The 15967-nt window shown below is 43.8% G+C and overlaps 1 protein-coding gene across 1 annotated transcript in view; it reads left to right on the forward strand.

Moving 5' to 3' along the window:
• tafa5a (TAFA chemokine like family member 5a) overlaps positions 1-14220 on the forward strand; it is a 172303-nt gene extending 158083 nt beyond the window's left edge. The window contains exon 4 of the mRNA XM_034526825.1: positions 13966-14220. Within this exon, the coding sequence (XP_034382716.1) occupies positions 13966-14220 (255 nt within the window). The remainder of the gene's footprint in view (positions 1-13965) is intronic.
• The last annotated feature ends 1747 nt before the right edge of the window (positions 14221-15967 follow it).

Genomic DNA, 15967 nt, shown 5'->3' on the forward strand with positions numbered 1-15967 from the left:
ACTGCACATCCATCATGTAGGGCAATCGAATGAATGGGATACAGGGCTTCCCCCCAGGGGGAGCAAGGAGAAAAGCAGAGAGGAGATGTAGAGGGAGTGAGAGGAGAAGAGGGTGTCAAATTTCACCAAAGCATGTGGGTGGAGGTAACAATAGGCCCGCCTACCACATTTCCTCACTTACGGCATTCAATTTTTAACGGCCTCTTTTGTCAGGCTCCATCATGTTCCGACTGCTAAACAGGAGAGCGGAGATCCGTGGGGAAGCCAGGTGGAGCGCTGGGGAAATCTTCTGTTTAGGCTTGAAACACAGGATCTAGATTGGTGTAGTCGTGCTGGATTGGCGCTGGCTGTGAGGAATCTTCCGTGTTTACCGGCTCATTTTGATGTGCCAGACCTCGTAACAGCTTTTAGGTGTCCATAAACCTCCCCACCCACCCCCGGAACTATATATATTTTTTAAAAAGCACACAACGGTGCTTTGCCCGCACAGCCACCCACTTAGCAAGTCTGCGTATACCTTGAGTGGAGGAGCAGAGTCTGAGTATCAATAAAAAGTCCAAATGTATTGCTTTGCGCGATGACTCAAATTTAAATAAATTGTTGTATTTACCCTTGTTGTTTGTTTTTGACTTATATACTCATTTGGTCATATATGTAATTATGCAAAACAGGACATTTTTATTCATGACTTTTCTCTGCTGTGATAGAGCCCTATCAAACTATCATTTGATTGGTCGGGTAAGATGAACTATGTTATATCAAAGATAAATATACAGAGTGCCGACACTACAGAACTATCCGTTGCTGTGAGTTTCCCAAATGTGGTTATTTTCTGTCACAATAATTGGACCTACGCGCCTCTTTTCGATGATAAAAGCCAGCTGTGGCTGTGCTCAACATCTGCACTAACGTTGGTAGGTTACAGGGCTTTGACGTGCTAGAGCCGGCCAGTGCAGCGCGGAAATTGACATTGCGTCTCCTAGCAACGCCGGCCCTCAAATGTCAAACACTGCCATTATAAAGTGGAAAACAAACTTCAATCCAACTGGAAGAGGAAATCATTCTGTGCAGTCATCTTAGTGTTTTGCCTTTTCACTGGAATTCTATTGACTACTTTCATCCCTTCAGGAACAAGAATACTTTCGCTCATAATCTAATATTTTTACTGAATACAAAAAGATGATGAACACACATTTCATTGGATAGATGACTCCAGCAGGGAGCAACTGCGCTGGCACATCTGATTGGCTGAGACATTAATTATGCACTTGGCTTCCCTTGACCGTCTCCGTGTCCCCCCCTCGGTCCCGACTCTCCGCTGAGTGCTCATTAGTGAAATGGATTACTAATGGATTATTAATCTAAGAGGAGGGAGTCTGCGGTGACCCAGCTCTGAACACACCTGGAAAGCAAACAGTAAATAGCAGTTTACACCCACACACACACACACACACACACACACACACACAAGTCTTTTAGGACAAAAATAGCTTGACCGTTTGATTTATTGTTGGCCCAGTAAATATAACGGATACATCTAATTAGCCGTAATTAATCGTTGCACCATCCTAGTTTCTCCAGGTTTTGGCCTCCAAACGTACGGCCCCTGCTACGTCCTCTCCCCCTATCCTTACCACCGGCAAACAAATGGCTGAACCACACACAAGACATAACATACATCTTTTTCCGCAGCCGAGGCACCATTACGTTTGCTTTTGTCACGTAATTATTCCTCAGGAGAGGCAATTAGACACCACACAGCAGCTACAGCTGCATGAATGGAAACATACTGCACACACACATGCAAACGCAGGCAGACACACACACACACACACACACACACACACACACACCACCAGGCAGAATCACTTAGGAGCGTAGGTCCAGGGAGATCACAGTGCAATTCCATGAAACAAACTAAGGAGCATATATTTAGAGTTAATTTAATCAGACAAATGTTTTTTCATTTTTTTCATTTTATATGAAGAGGAAATCATAAATATAAATCTATGTACATATTCTCCATATCAAAGACAGACTTCAAAAGAAAAGAAAGCCTTAGCATGTCCATTTGGGGTTTGTTCATCTTAAAAATAATCACTGGCCTCAGCAGAAGTAATACAAAAGAAAAGCGAGGAAGAAGACACAAGAGAGCGCTGCATTGTGTAAAAAGATGCCAACTTTTTTTATCGCCGAAGTTTGTGGTGCCAACTCCGAGACGGTGGACCGAAAGACTGCATGGCAGCTTATTTGTGTTTTGCCCTTAATATGTCATGTAGTTGTCAGTTGACTCACTACTGGCCTGGGTGTCACGTAAACACTCAGCGCTTATCAAATCTCCCGGCTCCTCGCTGGGATGTCACTTCTAATCAGAGGCCAATTACTAGTTCCAAATGGGACCAAAACCGATCCAGCAAACACTGACATGCCAAAGTCTAAGTTTGACGGTGCTATTCATTAAAAATGAGGCAAACGGAGTGAAAGCTCTGACAGGCGCGTTTGGTAATGGGTCTTAAAAACACCTCTGAGGATTTCGGCGACTTTGTTAGTCCCAAGTAGCATTGTTTGTCCCATTTAAGCGGTGTTTTAATTATTTCATTATGCATTTTGTACACATGACGCACTTGACATTTTGTTCCTGAATGATCTTATTACTGAGAAATGGCTCAATCTTCTGCTTCTTCCTTTCCGATTGTCTCGGGAGCTGATTAATTCAGTTGGCCTCTCCATGTCTAGCTGAGATACAAGTTTAGAAGCGATACGAGGGAGGTCTACAGCTCTCTTTTCCTCTGATTGCTTACAAAGGTCTCCCGCTCGCTGCCGCCATCCCGGCCAAGATACTTGGCCAAGATCATTTGGCACTCCAACACAACCGCGCGCCGAGCCGCGCACACTGATTTGGCTGAACACACACGGGCACATTCTCAAACACGCGGGCACCACCGGCCCCCGTACTCCGTACACAACGTCGGTTATTAGGGCCTCCCTGTGTTTTAGGGATGCAAGGGAGAGCGGATAAATAATTTGAATTCCTGGCAGGACTAGCAGTAAAGGTTATTAAGCCGTTGTTGATGCATCCATTTGTCGTGGCTGTATCCAGCAGTGTGACATTTATCAAGAATGTCCAGCTAAATGTCACGGAGAGAGGTAGCTCGCTGTCCCGTCCCTAATTAGGACCCTGAAAGTCACACTGAAAGTCCCTCTCATCCACTCCTCTACTTTCAGGACAACATTGATCTCTTTCTCGCCTCTACTTTCTGCACACCTCCCCCAACCCACACCCTTTTTCTTCCTATTCTGGTTTAGGAGGGAGTGCATGTTAAGCAAACTTTGGGGTTTAACAATTGATTCTGAGATGGGGACAAAGAGCAGACAAATGGGGAGGGATGTAGGCCATCCGTCATGGACACGGGACTCATTGTTTGCAGATTTTAACCTATGGGAGAGTTGGCTCCTTCCCCAGTGGGCTCCACAAATCAGAGACAGGCAGGGGAGTGCAGCACGGTAGGCAGGCCTGGCCTGGGAATAGCCTGAACGCAGGACGGAGCCTCAGCTGTAGGGAACAAAATGCAGAGCTTGTACTACTCGGTCCCCGACCACCAGCCCTAGTTTCACAGGCCAGACTTAGGAATTGATTTTAGGTGGAAGGTTATGAAAGATTATGAAGTACAAAGAAATGTTTTAAGAAATATGTTCATATGCCAGTATGTACTCAACACTTTTCCCATGCCACACCTTTAACGATGTATATATGCAAATTCAATAAAAAGATATTCATCTACTTCCTTCCTTCCAGTACAATAACTTTTGATGACAGGCATAGTTGTTTCAAATGTTTTAAATGACTATAATAAAAGTGAACGACTGTATATTATTATGTACTCATTACTCATTCCAAAATAAGACATATCTTAATAATCATTTCAGTGTGTTATCATTTATTAGTACAACTAATTTACATAAACATGTACAACTGTTTAGAAGGGTGTTAAAAAAAACTCGTGACGTGGAGGATGAAGGTTCGTTCTTGACCTTGGAAATAATATTAAAACCAAATATCTTTAACTCAATGTCCACCCACAAAGTAACATCTTCATAGAATCAAGTATTCATTCATACTAATTAATAGAAGGGCAGGATAACAGCATAGCCGGTAAGAGTGAGGAGGATTGACTGAATAAATTTGGCACTTTTTTTATTATTTAATGGAAAAACAAGTGATATCATGAAATGTCCTGGCTTTGACTTCCCTTCCAGGCCACCGTAGATTAGCCTCTGACATGGTGTGGCTCACAGCAGATTACGATTGCTCTTTGTGAAAATGCAATTTCTGATCAAATATTGAATACAAAGTATGGCTAAAATCAAGCTAAAAGGAAGTTGGTGAAATTGACATATCATCTTTAAATACAATTTGCCAGAAGAAGCACTTAAAAAAAATAATTATCAGTTTCAATATAAAATGTTCCCGAGAACGTCATAAAAAAACTCAGATAAAAACAATGAAAAGTTCTTAGTTATTTTAAATCATCTATTTGATGGGCCTGGCTGAACATTTATCTCCGTTTGTCCACACAATAATATCAGATCTATAATTGTACTCGGTAATAATGACTTATTATAAGCTTTCTACAACTTTAAAGTTAAAGTAATCATATCGGTGTTGCTTTTATGTAGCAAATCACCACTTAACAATTATCTTACAGGTTATATATTATGCATAAAGTTTCTCCACTTCATTAGTTGGACAGGGAAGTGAAGCGGAGAGCACGGACCTGATCTGGGAACAGGCTCCTGAAAGCAGGACGGAAGCCTCAGCTGTGGAGAACAAAGTGCCGCGCTTGTACTGCCCCCTTCTGCTATCCACCGCCCCCATTTCCTGTGGACTTTGTTTCACTCTGAGGGAAAAGAAGAAGAAAAAAAATTGCCGTTGTGCAGTGAGTTGAGAGCAGCTTTGAATCAAGTGTTTTGGGATTCAGGTGTGCAGGTTGGAAAAAAACACCTGCCCTGCTCGAGTGTTCACCTACTTTATGACCTTCCTATTGAGGCTGGCTTATGAAAAGAGACTTTGACCATCAATAATAATTAAGTTCTGTTACCAAAAACATCAAATGAGCCCAGTTCCCTTGTGACACGTTTTCTAATTATTAATAAGAAGATACAACATAATAATTTTCCCCACATGACAAATGAAAAAGATTTATGAATGTGAATTACTGTCCTCATATCACTCATTAAGGAGAAGAAAACGTGCACACGTTAGCATTAAACACCAAGAAATAAGAAAGCTTGGTAGTTTTAATGTGCTCCCTAAATGGCCCTGTGTGTGGCACATTTAACAACCTACTTTATTTAACGCGCTACTTTCAACGTTAGAATAGAGATACAAAGTGTAATACAACATTTGGCTTTTAAAATAAATGTTGCCACCTGCTGCACTGAACTGTGCCATTTTAAAATTTGAAGTGAACACGGCTACACCTTTTGAACCATTACACATTACATATTTGTGTACTGCTGTATTATGAGGTTTGTTCAGGAATGCAAAAACTGCAATATTAAGGGGTGGAAGAGGATCATGTACTTCAGTCAAAGCAGCAGAAAGACAACGTAAAAATACAAATAATAGTCTGTTAAACTCTGTTAAATTACAGAGCCCCCAAAGTCCTGAAAGATGCTTTTTGTATAACGTGTACGCAGAAGTTATTATCGTGGAGACAAACAAATGTCCTAAACCCTTTGTCGCAGTTAAATTTTTTTAAATGATTATTGGCACATCCATAGCTTTGCGTACTCCAAAACGGAGCCAGTCTAATCAGGCACAACATTTGAAAGCATCTGATTGGATATGCACGGCCTCATATCAGTAACAATGCCATCGTTATCATGTGTTTCCACTGACATATTGTGAAGTATAGCATTTGAAGGAATTACCTAGGAAAAGTACCTCGAAATTGATTTCTTCCTCCCACTCCACATATGGTATTTGTTCACTTGCCTCATTAACATGAACGTGTGCTCGTACCCGTCTGTGTTTCTGTTGCTACATGTTGGGGACGGACACTGAAATGTTGCCCGTAGCAACAATGTAGCCGCCTGATGAACTTGGCAGCGAGTCTATTTCCAAATCGTTCTTTTTTTGTTGTTGCTCTGCTTCATTTAATTACTTCAAATTCATTTGGCACAAGATAGACTTCAGTGTACCTCTTACAAACATTTGGATGCCGTTTCATGTCCTGATTTTACTCCGAGCCAACAATGCAGGTCACCTTGTTTTTAAGCTTGGCTCGGAAAACAAACCAAAAAACTAACGGGAGATTTTTTGGTGCAAACTCAAACAGCTTATCGCATGCTTCTCTCTATTTCGTTCCGATAGGAAACAGTTCAAACTCCCTCCGTGGCCTTCTATTTGAATTCCTCATATTTGTTTTGGCTGTGAGAGCTTTGGAGATAGGCCAGCAGAGTGCAAACCCCCCACAGGAAGAAAAAGAAACCCCTTGAAGAATCCCACAGGGATGTCGAGTGTGGTCCTTAAACATATGGAATATGCTTCCACTGGAGTCAGTCTGCATTTAGATGACAATACGGCGCAGTCACAAACAATACATCTGATGTCTTATTGAAATAAAAAAAATAAAAAAAGAGGTGCCCACTCGATTCACCATCAGTGGTGTACGAGGAGAGATTGGATTTAGCTTTATAGGCGGACTCTGTGGTGCTGAAGGGACAGCGGCAGATATGGGCTTCTTAATGGGGGGAGTGTGTTGCATTAATGTGTGTTGCATTCATGTGTGTTGCATTAATGTGCAGAATCAGGAGACCTCCTACCTGCGGGGAGCCAAAAACAGAGCCACGGACTCAAGGGGCCAACGGCTCTGAAGCCTGAGATTGATGATGGTCGGGGGGTGTGCGTGTGCATCAGCGTGTGCAGAATCCAGCGACTTATTATATGTATTCTTAGATATCTATCTATGTGTGTTAGGTGTGTGTGTTTGCAGGAAACGTGAATCGGTAATGTGTGTGTGTGTGTGTGTGTGTGTGTATGTGTATGTTTGTGCGTATGTACGTGTGTTATACCTCTGTAAATGTTTACATGAACACACAAACATTCAACACATCTATGTATGAAGGTGCGCTCCATTCCCGTGATCCTACACCTCCTCTCTGTTTTTGTGCCATTTAAATCCCCCCCCCCCGCTCGCTACTTCAGGCTCGCCCACTGATCCCCCCCTAGATTCCTGAGCCGGCCCCATGGCCTCGTGGCTCCCTATCGGGATCCTGTGTTGTTCAGTCTCTGAGCTGCTCTAGAGGCCCGCCTGCTGGAATGTAAATAATTCATTGAATTCCTCTGCTTTGGCAGAAAGGTGATAATGCCTTTTCCAGATCTGTCTCATCACCCCCAGGAGCACCGCGGCCGAGCGCGGAGAGGATCAAGCAACGGCAGCGTGCGAGCAGAGGTTTGCATAACCTCTTGATAAACACGTACAATAGTAAACACACATGTACAAATGTATGTGCGCTCACGCCTGTAGCCGACACTCCACCGCCCATAATGTTGTGATAATGATGTTGGACATGTGATCTTGGCAGAAAAGGGCACGCATCGATGGGGGGAAAGAAGAAATAAAAGGAGCAGCGGAGTTCCTCGTTTCAATTCATAGATAATGAGGGTGAAGGATTTATAACTGCTTCACACAATGAAGTGAATGTAGATGACAAAACGGCCGGATGTTAAAAGCAAATCGGAGACTTAACCTTTAAAAGTCATCGTAGGCTCAAGGTAGAAAGTGATGATTTCAATGGGTACTCACAAAAAAAGCATTTCCACAGTATTGAATACAGATCCTCATTCACAGTACACACACATGCATGTTACCATGCCAACATTTGCTAATAGGCCTTGAACACAAAGTACATCTGAGGCTGTCATTAGTTTGAAATACTGAAAAACTATCATATTTAGTATTTAGTATTCAGCTCCTTTAACATTATCGCACTCACCATGGACAATGTAACGCAACAGAGACATTTCTCTTTCTTTTATCCTCTCCTTTTTTCTTCCTTTTCAAAGTCTCAAGGTCAACTCGTGAGCGTTGACAAAGTCATCCAGAGACGTTGTGTTTTGTGATTGGCTGCTGAGCTACAGCTCATTTAATCTGTCCGTCCGCTCACAAAAACCCACAGACTAACTATTCATGCCTCTATTATCATATTTAGACAGTTAATACACCCATCTAGAGTTTAAAGCTGACTAAAGGTCATGTTTTGTTACTTTAGAGACAATTACCACAAAGTGTTTTTAATTGAAGATGGAAGAAAAAAACTTGCCACAGGATTGATGACAGATCTACTAAAATAGAAGAACAAGTTTCCTCTGTTCTCGTCTCTGCTGACGTGAAATCAGCCAACTACATACTGATTGTCGTAGTCCCCGTGGTTACAGGGGAATTAATGTGCACATGATGACATGTGTACACACACACACAGGCAGACTGTCTTCATCAGTAGCATCTGATGAATGAAGCACGGCATCAAAGATGATTGTAGTCAAGGCTTTTCGGTTTTTATTTTTTTTTATTTTAACCTAATCAATGTTTTCCGAGTGTTTGATCATCAAGGCTTTGTGTGTGTGTGTCTTGTGTGTTTCTTATCCATTCAGATAGGCAGCTCAGCAGGAAGCCGGTGTTAATAGCGCAGGAGAAAGAGACGTCGATGGAAGGAGAACGATGGAGACAAAGATCGTTGTTTCATATGAAAGGAACGAGACACAACTCAACCCAAATAGCACAGACCAATCAGCTCCGAGTGTGACGCACGCTGGGAACAATGGCGCCGCCGTTGCTTGTGCCACATCCTCGCTCCACAGAGGTTCGATAGGCACAGGAGAGCTCAGTCACGTGTATTTATTTTTTTTGTTCCACTCTCGATCGGCTTCTCCTCCCGTACGCCATGAAGCTCCCCTAATCCTCTCTTTGCTAAAATTGACCCCGCGGTATTTTTCCTTCGTCATTAACAGCTGTCGAGCCGAGGATGGCCTTCACTCCATCGTCCCCGGGAGTTCCCACATTTGGTGCGGTCCTGGCACGAGGCACACCATCTATTAAGCGCAAAGTATGTGGGGGAATTCTGCAGGATTTTAACTCGGTCTCATTCTGTGCCTTTTTTTAGAAATTATCATATTACTAAAGAGGCACATTTGCTATGTATGGTTTGTTGCCTGGGATCTTGTTCTAATAGCCTCCTATAAAGAAGAAGAGGGGGCTTTGGACTCTGATGTATGCCGCCCAGAGCCCACTGTCAGTGGTTGGCCCGGCCATCGTTTATCAGATCTTTTTAAAGAGATCACCAGATGGGGGAATATAAACAAGCATAGCGCTAAGATTATTTTAGAATTTTAGCGCCAGACTTCGCTGACACTAGAGGCAGGGGGTGGGTGGGGGGGGTAAGGGGGTTGAGTCGGTGATTGGTATTCAAGATCTGGGGTGGATGCGTGGAGAAATATGTCCACACGCTGCTTCTCATTCACTTAGCGTGTGCCATGTTGCCGCGCGGCGTTCATACATCATCTGGGTCCCAAAAAAAATTGACGTTGTCAAAGTGATGACATTTTCAAGCAGCACAAAATGCATTTCCCCGCTTACAATGCTGCCCAAAATAAATCCTCTGCATTGTCAAGATATACAGCAGCGACATTAATGCATTATTCTGATAGATGTGTCTCATTATTATAATCTTATACACTCAATAAGTTATTGATAGCTTTCGGACTTTATAACCAGTTGCGTCAGCTAGTAATGACCGGTCAGATTTTTTATGCGCCACACTTAACTTTAATAAACTACCGAAATACTGTTAATAAACCACTTTGAGTTTTCTTGAAATGTTATGCACGTACTTCAAGAGCAGCTGGTTGAACTCACACTTGTTGTGCTATTTGAATGTAGTGAGTTAAATTAGAAAGAAGGGTTATTAACCGTCATTCCTAATTGGTCCAGAAACAAACAAATGAGATGAGAGAACACAAAAAGGCTCAAATAGGAATTAGCATACTTTTTTGGTGGTTTGGATTTCAATATGCGGGATGTTGTCATAATTGTTGCCGTTCTGAGGGTAAATGTAAATGTGAAATGTGATGTCATCTTAAAATTGTTCATGTTGCGGTGTCGCTGAACACGAACGCATCTCCTCGACAACAAAAGGCCCGGATCCAATTAAAAAGAGAACACGAGCGAGGCCATGTGCTCCCACAACTGGGAATCTGTTCTGGATTTATTAGTTTCAATTTCACACCTCTCCTCCTTTAATGCCCGCTGTTTTGCTGCACACCTCCTCTCCCAGGCTTCTCCTGTCCTCCCCAACCTGCCGCTGAGATCCACTCCTTCTAAACTCGTCTCCTCTGATTCCTGCTGGGTTTTGCCTAATTCTCTCCTCCTCGACTACCCTCCACAGTTATCCCTCTCCTTTGAGCCGATTCGTCCCTTTTTTCTTTTCTTCCTCCGTCTTAAAGTACCATCCTTGATCTGCATTTCATCCATGCACAGAAAGCTGCAACACCACTGCACTGCAACCACTTCAGGTAAGGTAAGGAAAGAAGTTATTAGAGGGCGGAGGCTTTGTACTTCGTTTTTTATGTGGAGGAAGGTAGTCTGACTTTTTTTGGGGACGGATGGGGAGGGTCTTTTAGCTTTTTCTCATCCCGTATTTCTATGTCATTTCCATCTTCCCTTGTGAGATTTACTATTTATAATATAAAGTAGATTCAGCCATAAAGATAATGCTGGGGACAACCTTGCTTTCCTATCAAATTAAATAGATTCAGATTGATTCTCCACCAAACACAAATCTTTTTCATACAGTCCCACAGGCATCAGCAATGTATTTGACGTTAGCGATTTGTGCCCACGGTAAAAAGAAAACCCTCCTGCTGCAAATGAATATTTCACTGGCAATTCCAAAACTTTCCCATATATTCGGACCTGAAATCTAGGTCATCCAAATGAATACAAATGTACCCGCCCACTTTTACTCTGCGCTTCATTATTTCAATGTCAAACCACCACCTGTGTCAGCCATATGACTCCGCCTTTTGTTTCATTTTTAACACGCAGAATGTGTTCACATTTTATGTTTAAACCACGATTAAGAATTTCCCGGCTGCATTTTTCACCTATTGAAGTTGCCCCCTCCCTTTCTCGTCCCCGTCTCCTCGCATCGCCAGGGCCTTTACTTTACTTCCTCCGTGCCGTGTCTGTCCTCCCACCGCAGAGGCACAGTGACCCGCAGGCAGTGAATTTAAACGAGGCTGAGAGCTGGGCAGGCCTGGGCCGCACCCGGCCATATGGCTCTGTATCTGATGGGGATGGGGGGGCAGGGAGGAGAGACAGAAGAAGGGGGCAAAGATGAATAGGGAGAATAGCTTACTTGACAGTTGTGTGTGTGTGTGTGTGTGTGTGTGTGTGTGTGTATGGGGGGGGGGGGGGGGGGGGGGGGGTTACAACAGAGCTCAACTCAAGTGGCTGGAAAAAAAAAGAAATGGGGGGGAAATGTGGTTCTCTCACCTGGAAGAGAGGGGAGGAGGAACACGGAGGTTCGAGGCGAGCTGCAAATTACCCGGCATTAATCTGGAGGTAACAGCGAGGGGGATGGTGGGCGGGGGGGGGGGGGGGGGGGCACAGGTGCGCACAAGGCACCGGCTCACCTGGCAGAAGAGCAGGAGAGAGGAGAGAGGGACGAAAGGAGAAAGAGAGGAGAGAGGGAGCGAAGAGAGAAAGAGAGGAGCGAGGGACGATAGGAGGAAGAGAGGAGCGAGGGATGAAAGGAAAAAGAGAGGAGAGAAGGATCGAAAGAGAGGAGAGAGGGACCGAAAGAAGAGAGGAGAGAGAAAGGAGAAAGAGAGGAGAGAGGGATCGAAAGGAGAAAGAGAGGAGAGAGAAAGGAGAAAGAGAGGAGAGAGAAAGGAGAAAGAGAGGAGAGAGAAAGGAGAAAGGAGAAAGAGAGAAAGAAGAAAGAGAGGATAGAGGGATCGATGCCAGCCAACAAAGCAACAAGAAAAAGGATTGGAGTTGCTCTGGACATTGATACTAGCATCAAAAGGATCAATACCAACAATAATGGATCCATCTAATGTTAGATCATATTCTGAGCACATCTGTTATTTACCAATAAACAATGTTCAATAATAATTCAACATGACAAGGGATTCTTCGTATTCGTCCTTCTTCAACCAACTTTGGTCAAACTTTTGACTTACATTTGAGACCACAATAAGAAAGAAATGACTTGTTGGAACTGCAATACTGGAGAGGAAAGGATAGAGTAGAGAGGGCCAGATGGGAGGGAGAGAGTGAGGGAGGGAAGGAGGGAAGGAGGGAAGGAGGGAAGGAGGGAAGGAGAGACGGGAGAATATAGGAGACGACGGTAAGGAGGGCGGGAGACGAGACATACTGGCCCGGTGCGAAGCCGGCTGCGGAGGCTCGGTGTCGGGCAAGTCTCTGCGGGCCCAAGGGTGCAGACGGACAGAGGGGGGGGGCGAGGGGGAAACAGAGATCACTTCTGTCAGAACTGGGTTCACACCCCCGGGGCCACAGAAGTGGGCTGGCCCGGGGGGGGCGGTTGGGAGGAGCAGTGGTGCTATTTATATCATTTCTTTTCCAGAAAGAGAAGATATATGCGAGCACAATGCACAGACACACTGGACATCTGTGCACATGGAAGTACTGCATATGCATATTTTGCACTCATAAATCAGTCAATAAAGGGTTGTTGCCTCAAGAAGGACACAAGTGGAGAGCAAAGCATCCTTTTGTCATTGCAGGCGAGAGCAGCACAAGCGAGAGGGAGATAGATAGAGAGAGTGAGAGAGAGTGAGAGAGCGAGAGAGGTTACCGTGCCTTGTCCCCGGCACCGGGGGGAAATCTCCAACTCCAAGGTTAATTAAGCACTGGAAATGAGATCAAGAAGCTTTCTCTTTCCGACTCATTAACCAATCACAACGCTTCTTCAAAACAGTTCAGCACTCATCTCAGAGTGCAGAATAATTGTCTGTCAATGCAGATCAAAAATTAAATCGCGCGATGGACGGGGACCGGCTTCGGCAACAGCCGCAGGCGAGTGTGTGGAAGTCCAAACAGCTAATTATTGTACAGCATGCTAAAATTATTTTTTTGTCATTGTACATGCTGCAGTACCTCTGAATAAAGTGAGATCACTTCACTCTGCAGACTGAAAGTTCAATTTCTCATTAAGTGAGAGTGTGTCTGAAATCAAAAGCACAAGGACAATTAAATAACCCCCCCCCCAAAAAAACACTTTTTTGGCAAATGCCTGAAAGTGTGTAAAAAAAAAACCTTGTGAGAGCCGAGTTCTCACGGTCAGCTAAGGCTCCCCACTTTTATTCACAGAAAAGCGTGAAATCGGCACATTTCTATGTTTTTTGAGTCTTCGTCCTGCGGTTCCACGAGAGAGTTCTGCACACTGTGTCGCCGCAGTAATTCAAGGCCCACGTCGGTATCTTTTGACCCCAGATCAGTAGTTCTATCACAGCCACACAGCCACGGGGTGTTTCCCCAATATGTACTGCGCCACTGACAAGGTCAGTGCACAAAATCCTTTTGTACAGGAGCAGAGATCAAGGCTTCACAGTATGAACATCACTGCAGTGCACCAGCAAGTTACACATACTGACCATGGCCGACACTGGAAAGAACAGGGAAAGGAAAAAAATAAGTCAGATCTGTGCTTAATCATGATGCGTGTAAGTAATGTTGTAAAAAAAAAAAAAGAAAAGAAAGGAAAAAGCTTCCTGGAAGATAATCCAGAGCAAGGCATTGAAAATAAAAGCATATTTTGTACATAAAGTAGTAAACTATCATATTTGTGTATAATGCATATGAATTGCGTCAAGTTTGCATTCATACTACATACCAAATGTTTGAGCTCTTTTTTTCCAAACATTTACACCAACAGGAAGTGGAGTTAGCTCGGGAGCAGGTGCGGAGGGGCGTGGCCAGGGTCCCCGCATGGATCAGTACACCTGAAGAAGTCAATCAAATCAGTCGTGGGAAGTCCAGCGAGAGGCCGGTAGCTCGAGTTCTCAGGATGTCAGCGTCTCTGCCGCTGAGGAGGAGGAAGGAGGAGGTGGGACCGAACAGCAGGGCCAGGGAGGTGGTGAGAGCCGGCAGCCGAGGAGAGAGAGGAGTGATGGGCAGGAACCCAAAGTGAATTGGCCCCAAGGCTCGTGAGAAGGGCATATGGGCAACAGTTAATTCCGATCTGAGAGGTACCCGGGGAGGGCTGAAAGGGACAGTTGAGAGGGAGTCAGAGAAGCCGGGAGATTATATTTATGAACACGGCACGGGAAGCTGTGGGCTTTGTGAGAGTAGGAAAAAGTTTGCTTCAGAGTTGTTTTTCCGAGTCGATGCGGCAACTGGAGATTGATGGCTCTCGTTCGAGAGCAAAGGGCATTCAGAGGGTTTGTGAGAAACCCTCGCCGCTCGGTTGGCAACAGTAAAGGCCAACGCCGCAGTTCTTTAAACACGCACCCATACCTTTTGTCTCCTGGGGACAACAGTTGTGGAAGCTGGTCCAGTGTCGTGTGAGACTACAGCCACGATAAGTGCCTCAGATTAATATTACAAGTGTCCGACACCATTATGGAAAGGCCCTCACTGAGAAAAATGAAATGTTCGGGTTTTACTGCTTATTTATCTCAACCATTTAGCCTTTTTTAAGCCCCCTATTCAAACCCTTACTTTGAGATAACTAACGGTGTTCCGTCCACTTTTTGGCCGGCGAGCACTTGGAACCTCACTTGGAGTGACGTCTTTCCGACCAATGGTCTTTGAGTAAAGTTCGCTATTGTACGAAAAAGAACATGAAGCTCCAGGGTGTTGCGTACAGAGCCCAAAACATCATTTAATCTGCAATTAATGAAAATTGTATATGTTGAAATACTCCAAAAGAAGGGGGGGGGGGACTGAAGATGATACACAGAAATGATATTCACAACGGAGCATTGTTGGTGTACGTAATACATTTAAAGTATGTTGAGTGTAATAAAAACTGTTAAATTGATGAACACAATAATACTTAGCCTCCATTAAGTTATAAGTTATTTTGGAACAAACCAGTACTTGCTGGGCTACTGCCGCATTTTGCCACTATCCACAACAGTTATTGTTTAGAGAGAACATCAATTCAAGAGAGAAATGACCAGGAACGCTTGGTAACTACTAGGCGAAGAGACAGTGATTTTTCTGGTAGCATAAAGTCATTTTTTTTGCTCTGTATAATACTTAGGAAAGAACTCCCTGTAGTATTAGTGTGTGACACGCAGAATAAATGGAAGAAGCCAACGACTTCTATTGTATAACCTCATTTAACAATGAGGTTTGCCATACGTGATTTATAGATTCTCAATGTATGAGAATAGGGAGATGGGGATGTGCTGCTCTCTATATTGTTCTTCACACACACACATACACACACACACACGCACACACACAAAATTGCTATGCATGAGTAAAACAGGATGTGGATTTAAATAAAAAGAGAAAAATAACCTGTAAAAGGGCAAAAGATGGACTAGATACATTTACTGTGTCCCTCTTACACACCTATCTGCTTTTGTTCATTTGTCTCAATTAGTGAGCATCCGTTCAGGGTCCACAGTCTATTTGCTTTACCTTTTCCATCTCTCGTCTCTCCGCTTTTCTCTTCCTTTATTAAGTTTTAGTTTTCAAGTTGACTGGCATTAATGTCTTAATTATATCCATCACAGAGTTACTGAGATAATTGGCTTAATGTTATGATTACTGAATTAAAGTCAAGACTGAATATTCTGATTAAACAACTCGTAGGGGAGGAACCATCAGATATCACCAGCTTGTTGCCGACTGACAGCACCGTGGCGCCACGTTCTGCAGCTACAATAAGAAGGTATCTTAAAAGAAATAAAGCCTGTGAAAGT

This window comes from Cyclopterus lumpus, chromosome 23 (assembly GCF_009769545.1).
Source record: "Cyclopterus lumpus isolate fCycLum1 chromosome 23, fCycLum1.pri, whole genome shotgun sequence".
Classification (NCBI taxonomy): Eukaryota; Metazoa; Chordata; class Actinopteri; order Perciformes; family Cyclopteridae; genus Cyclopterus; species Cyclopterus lumpus.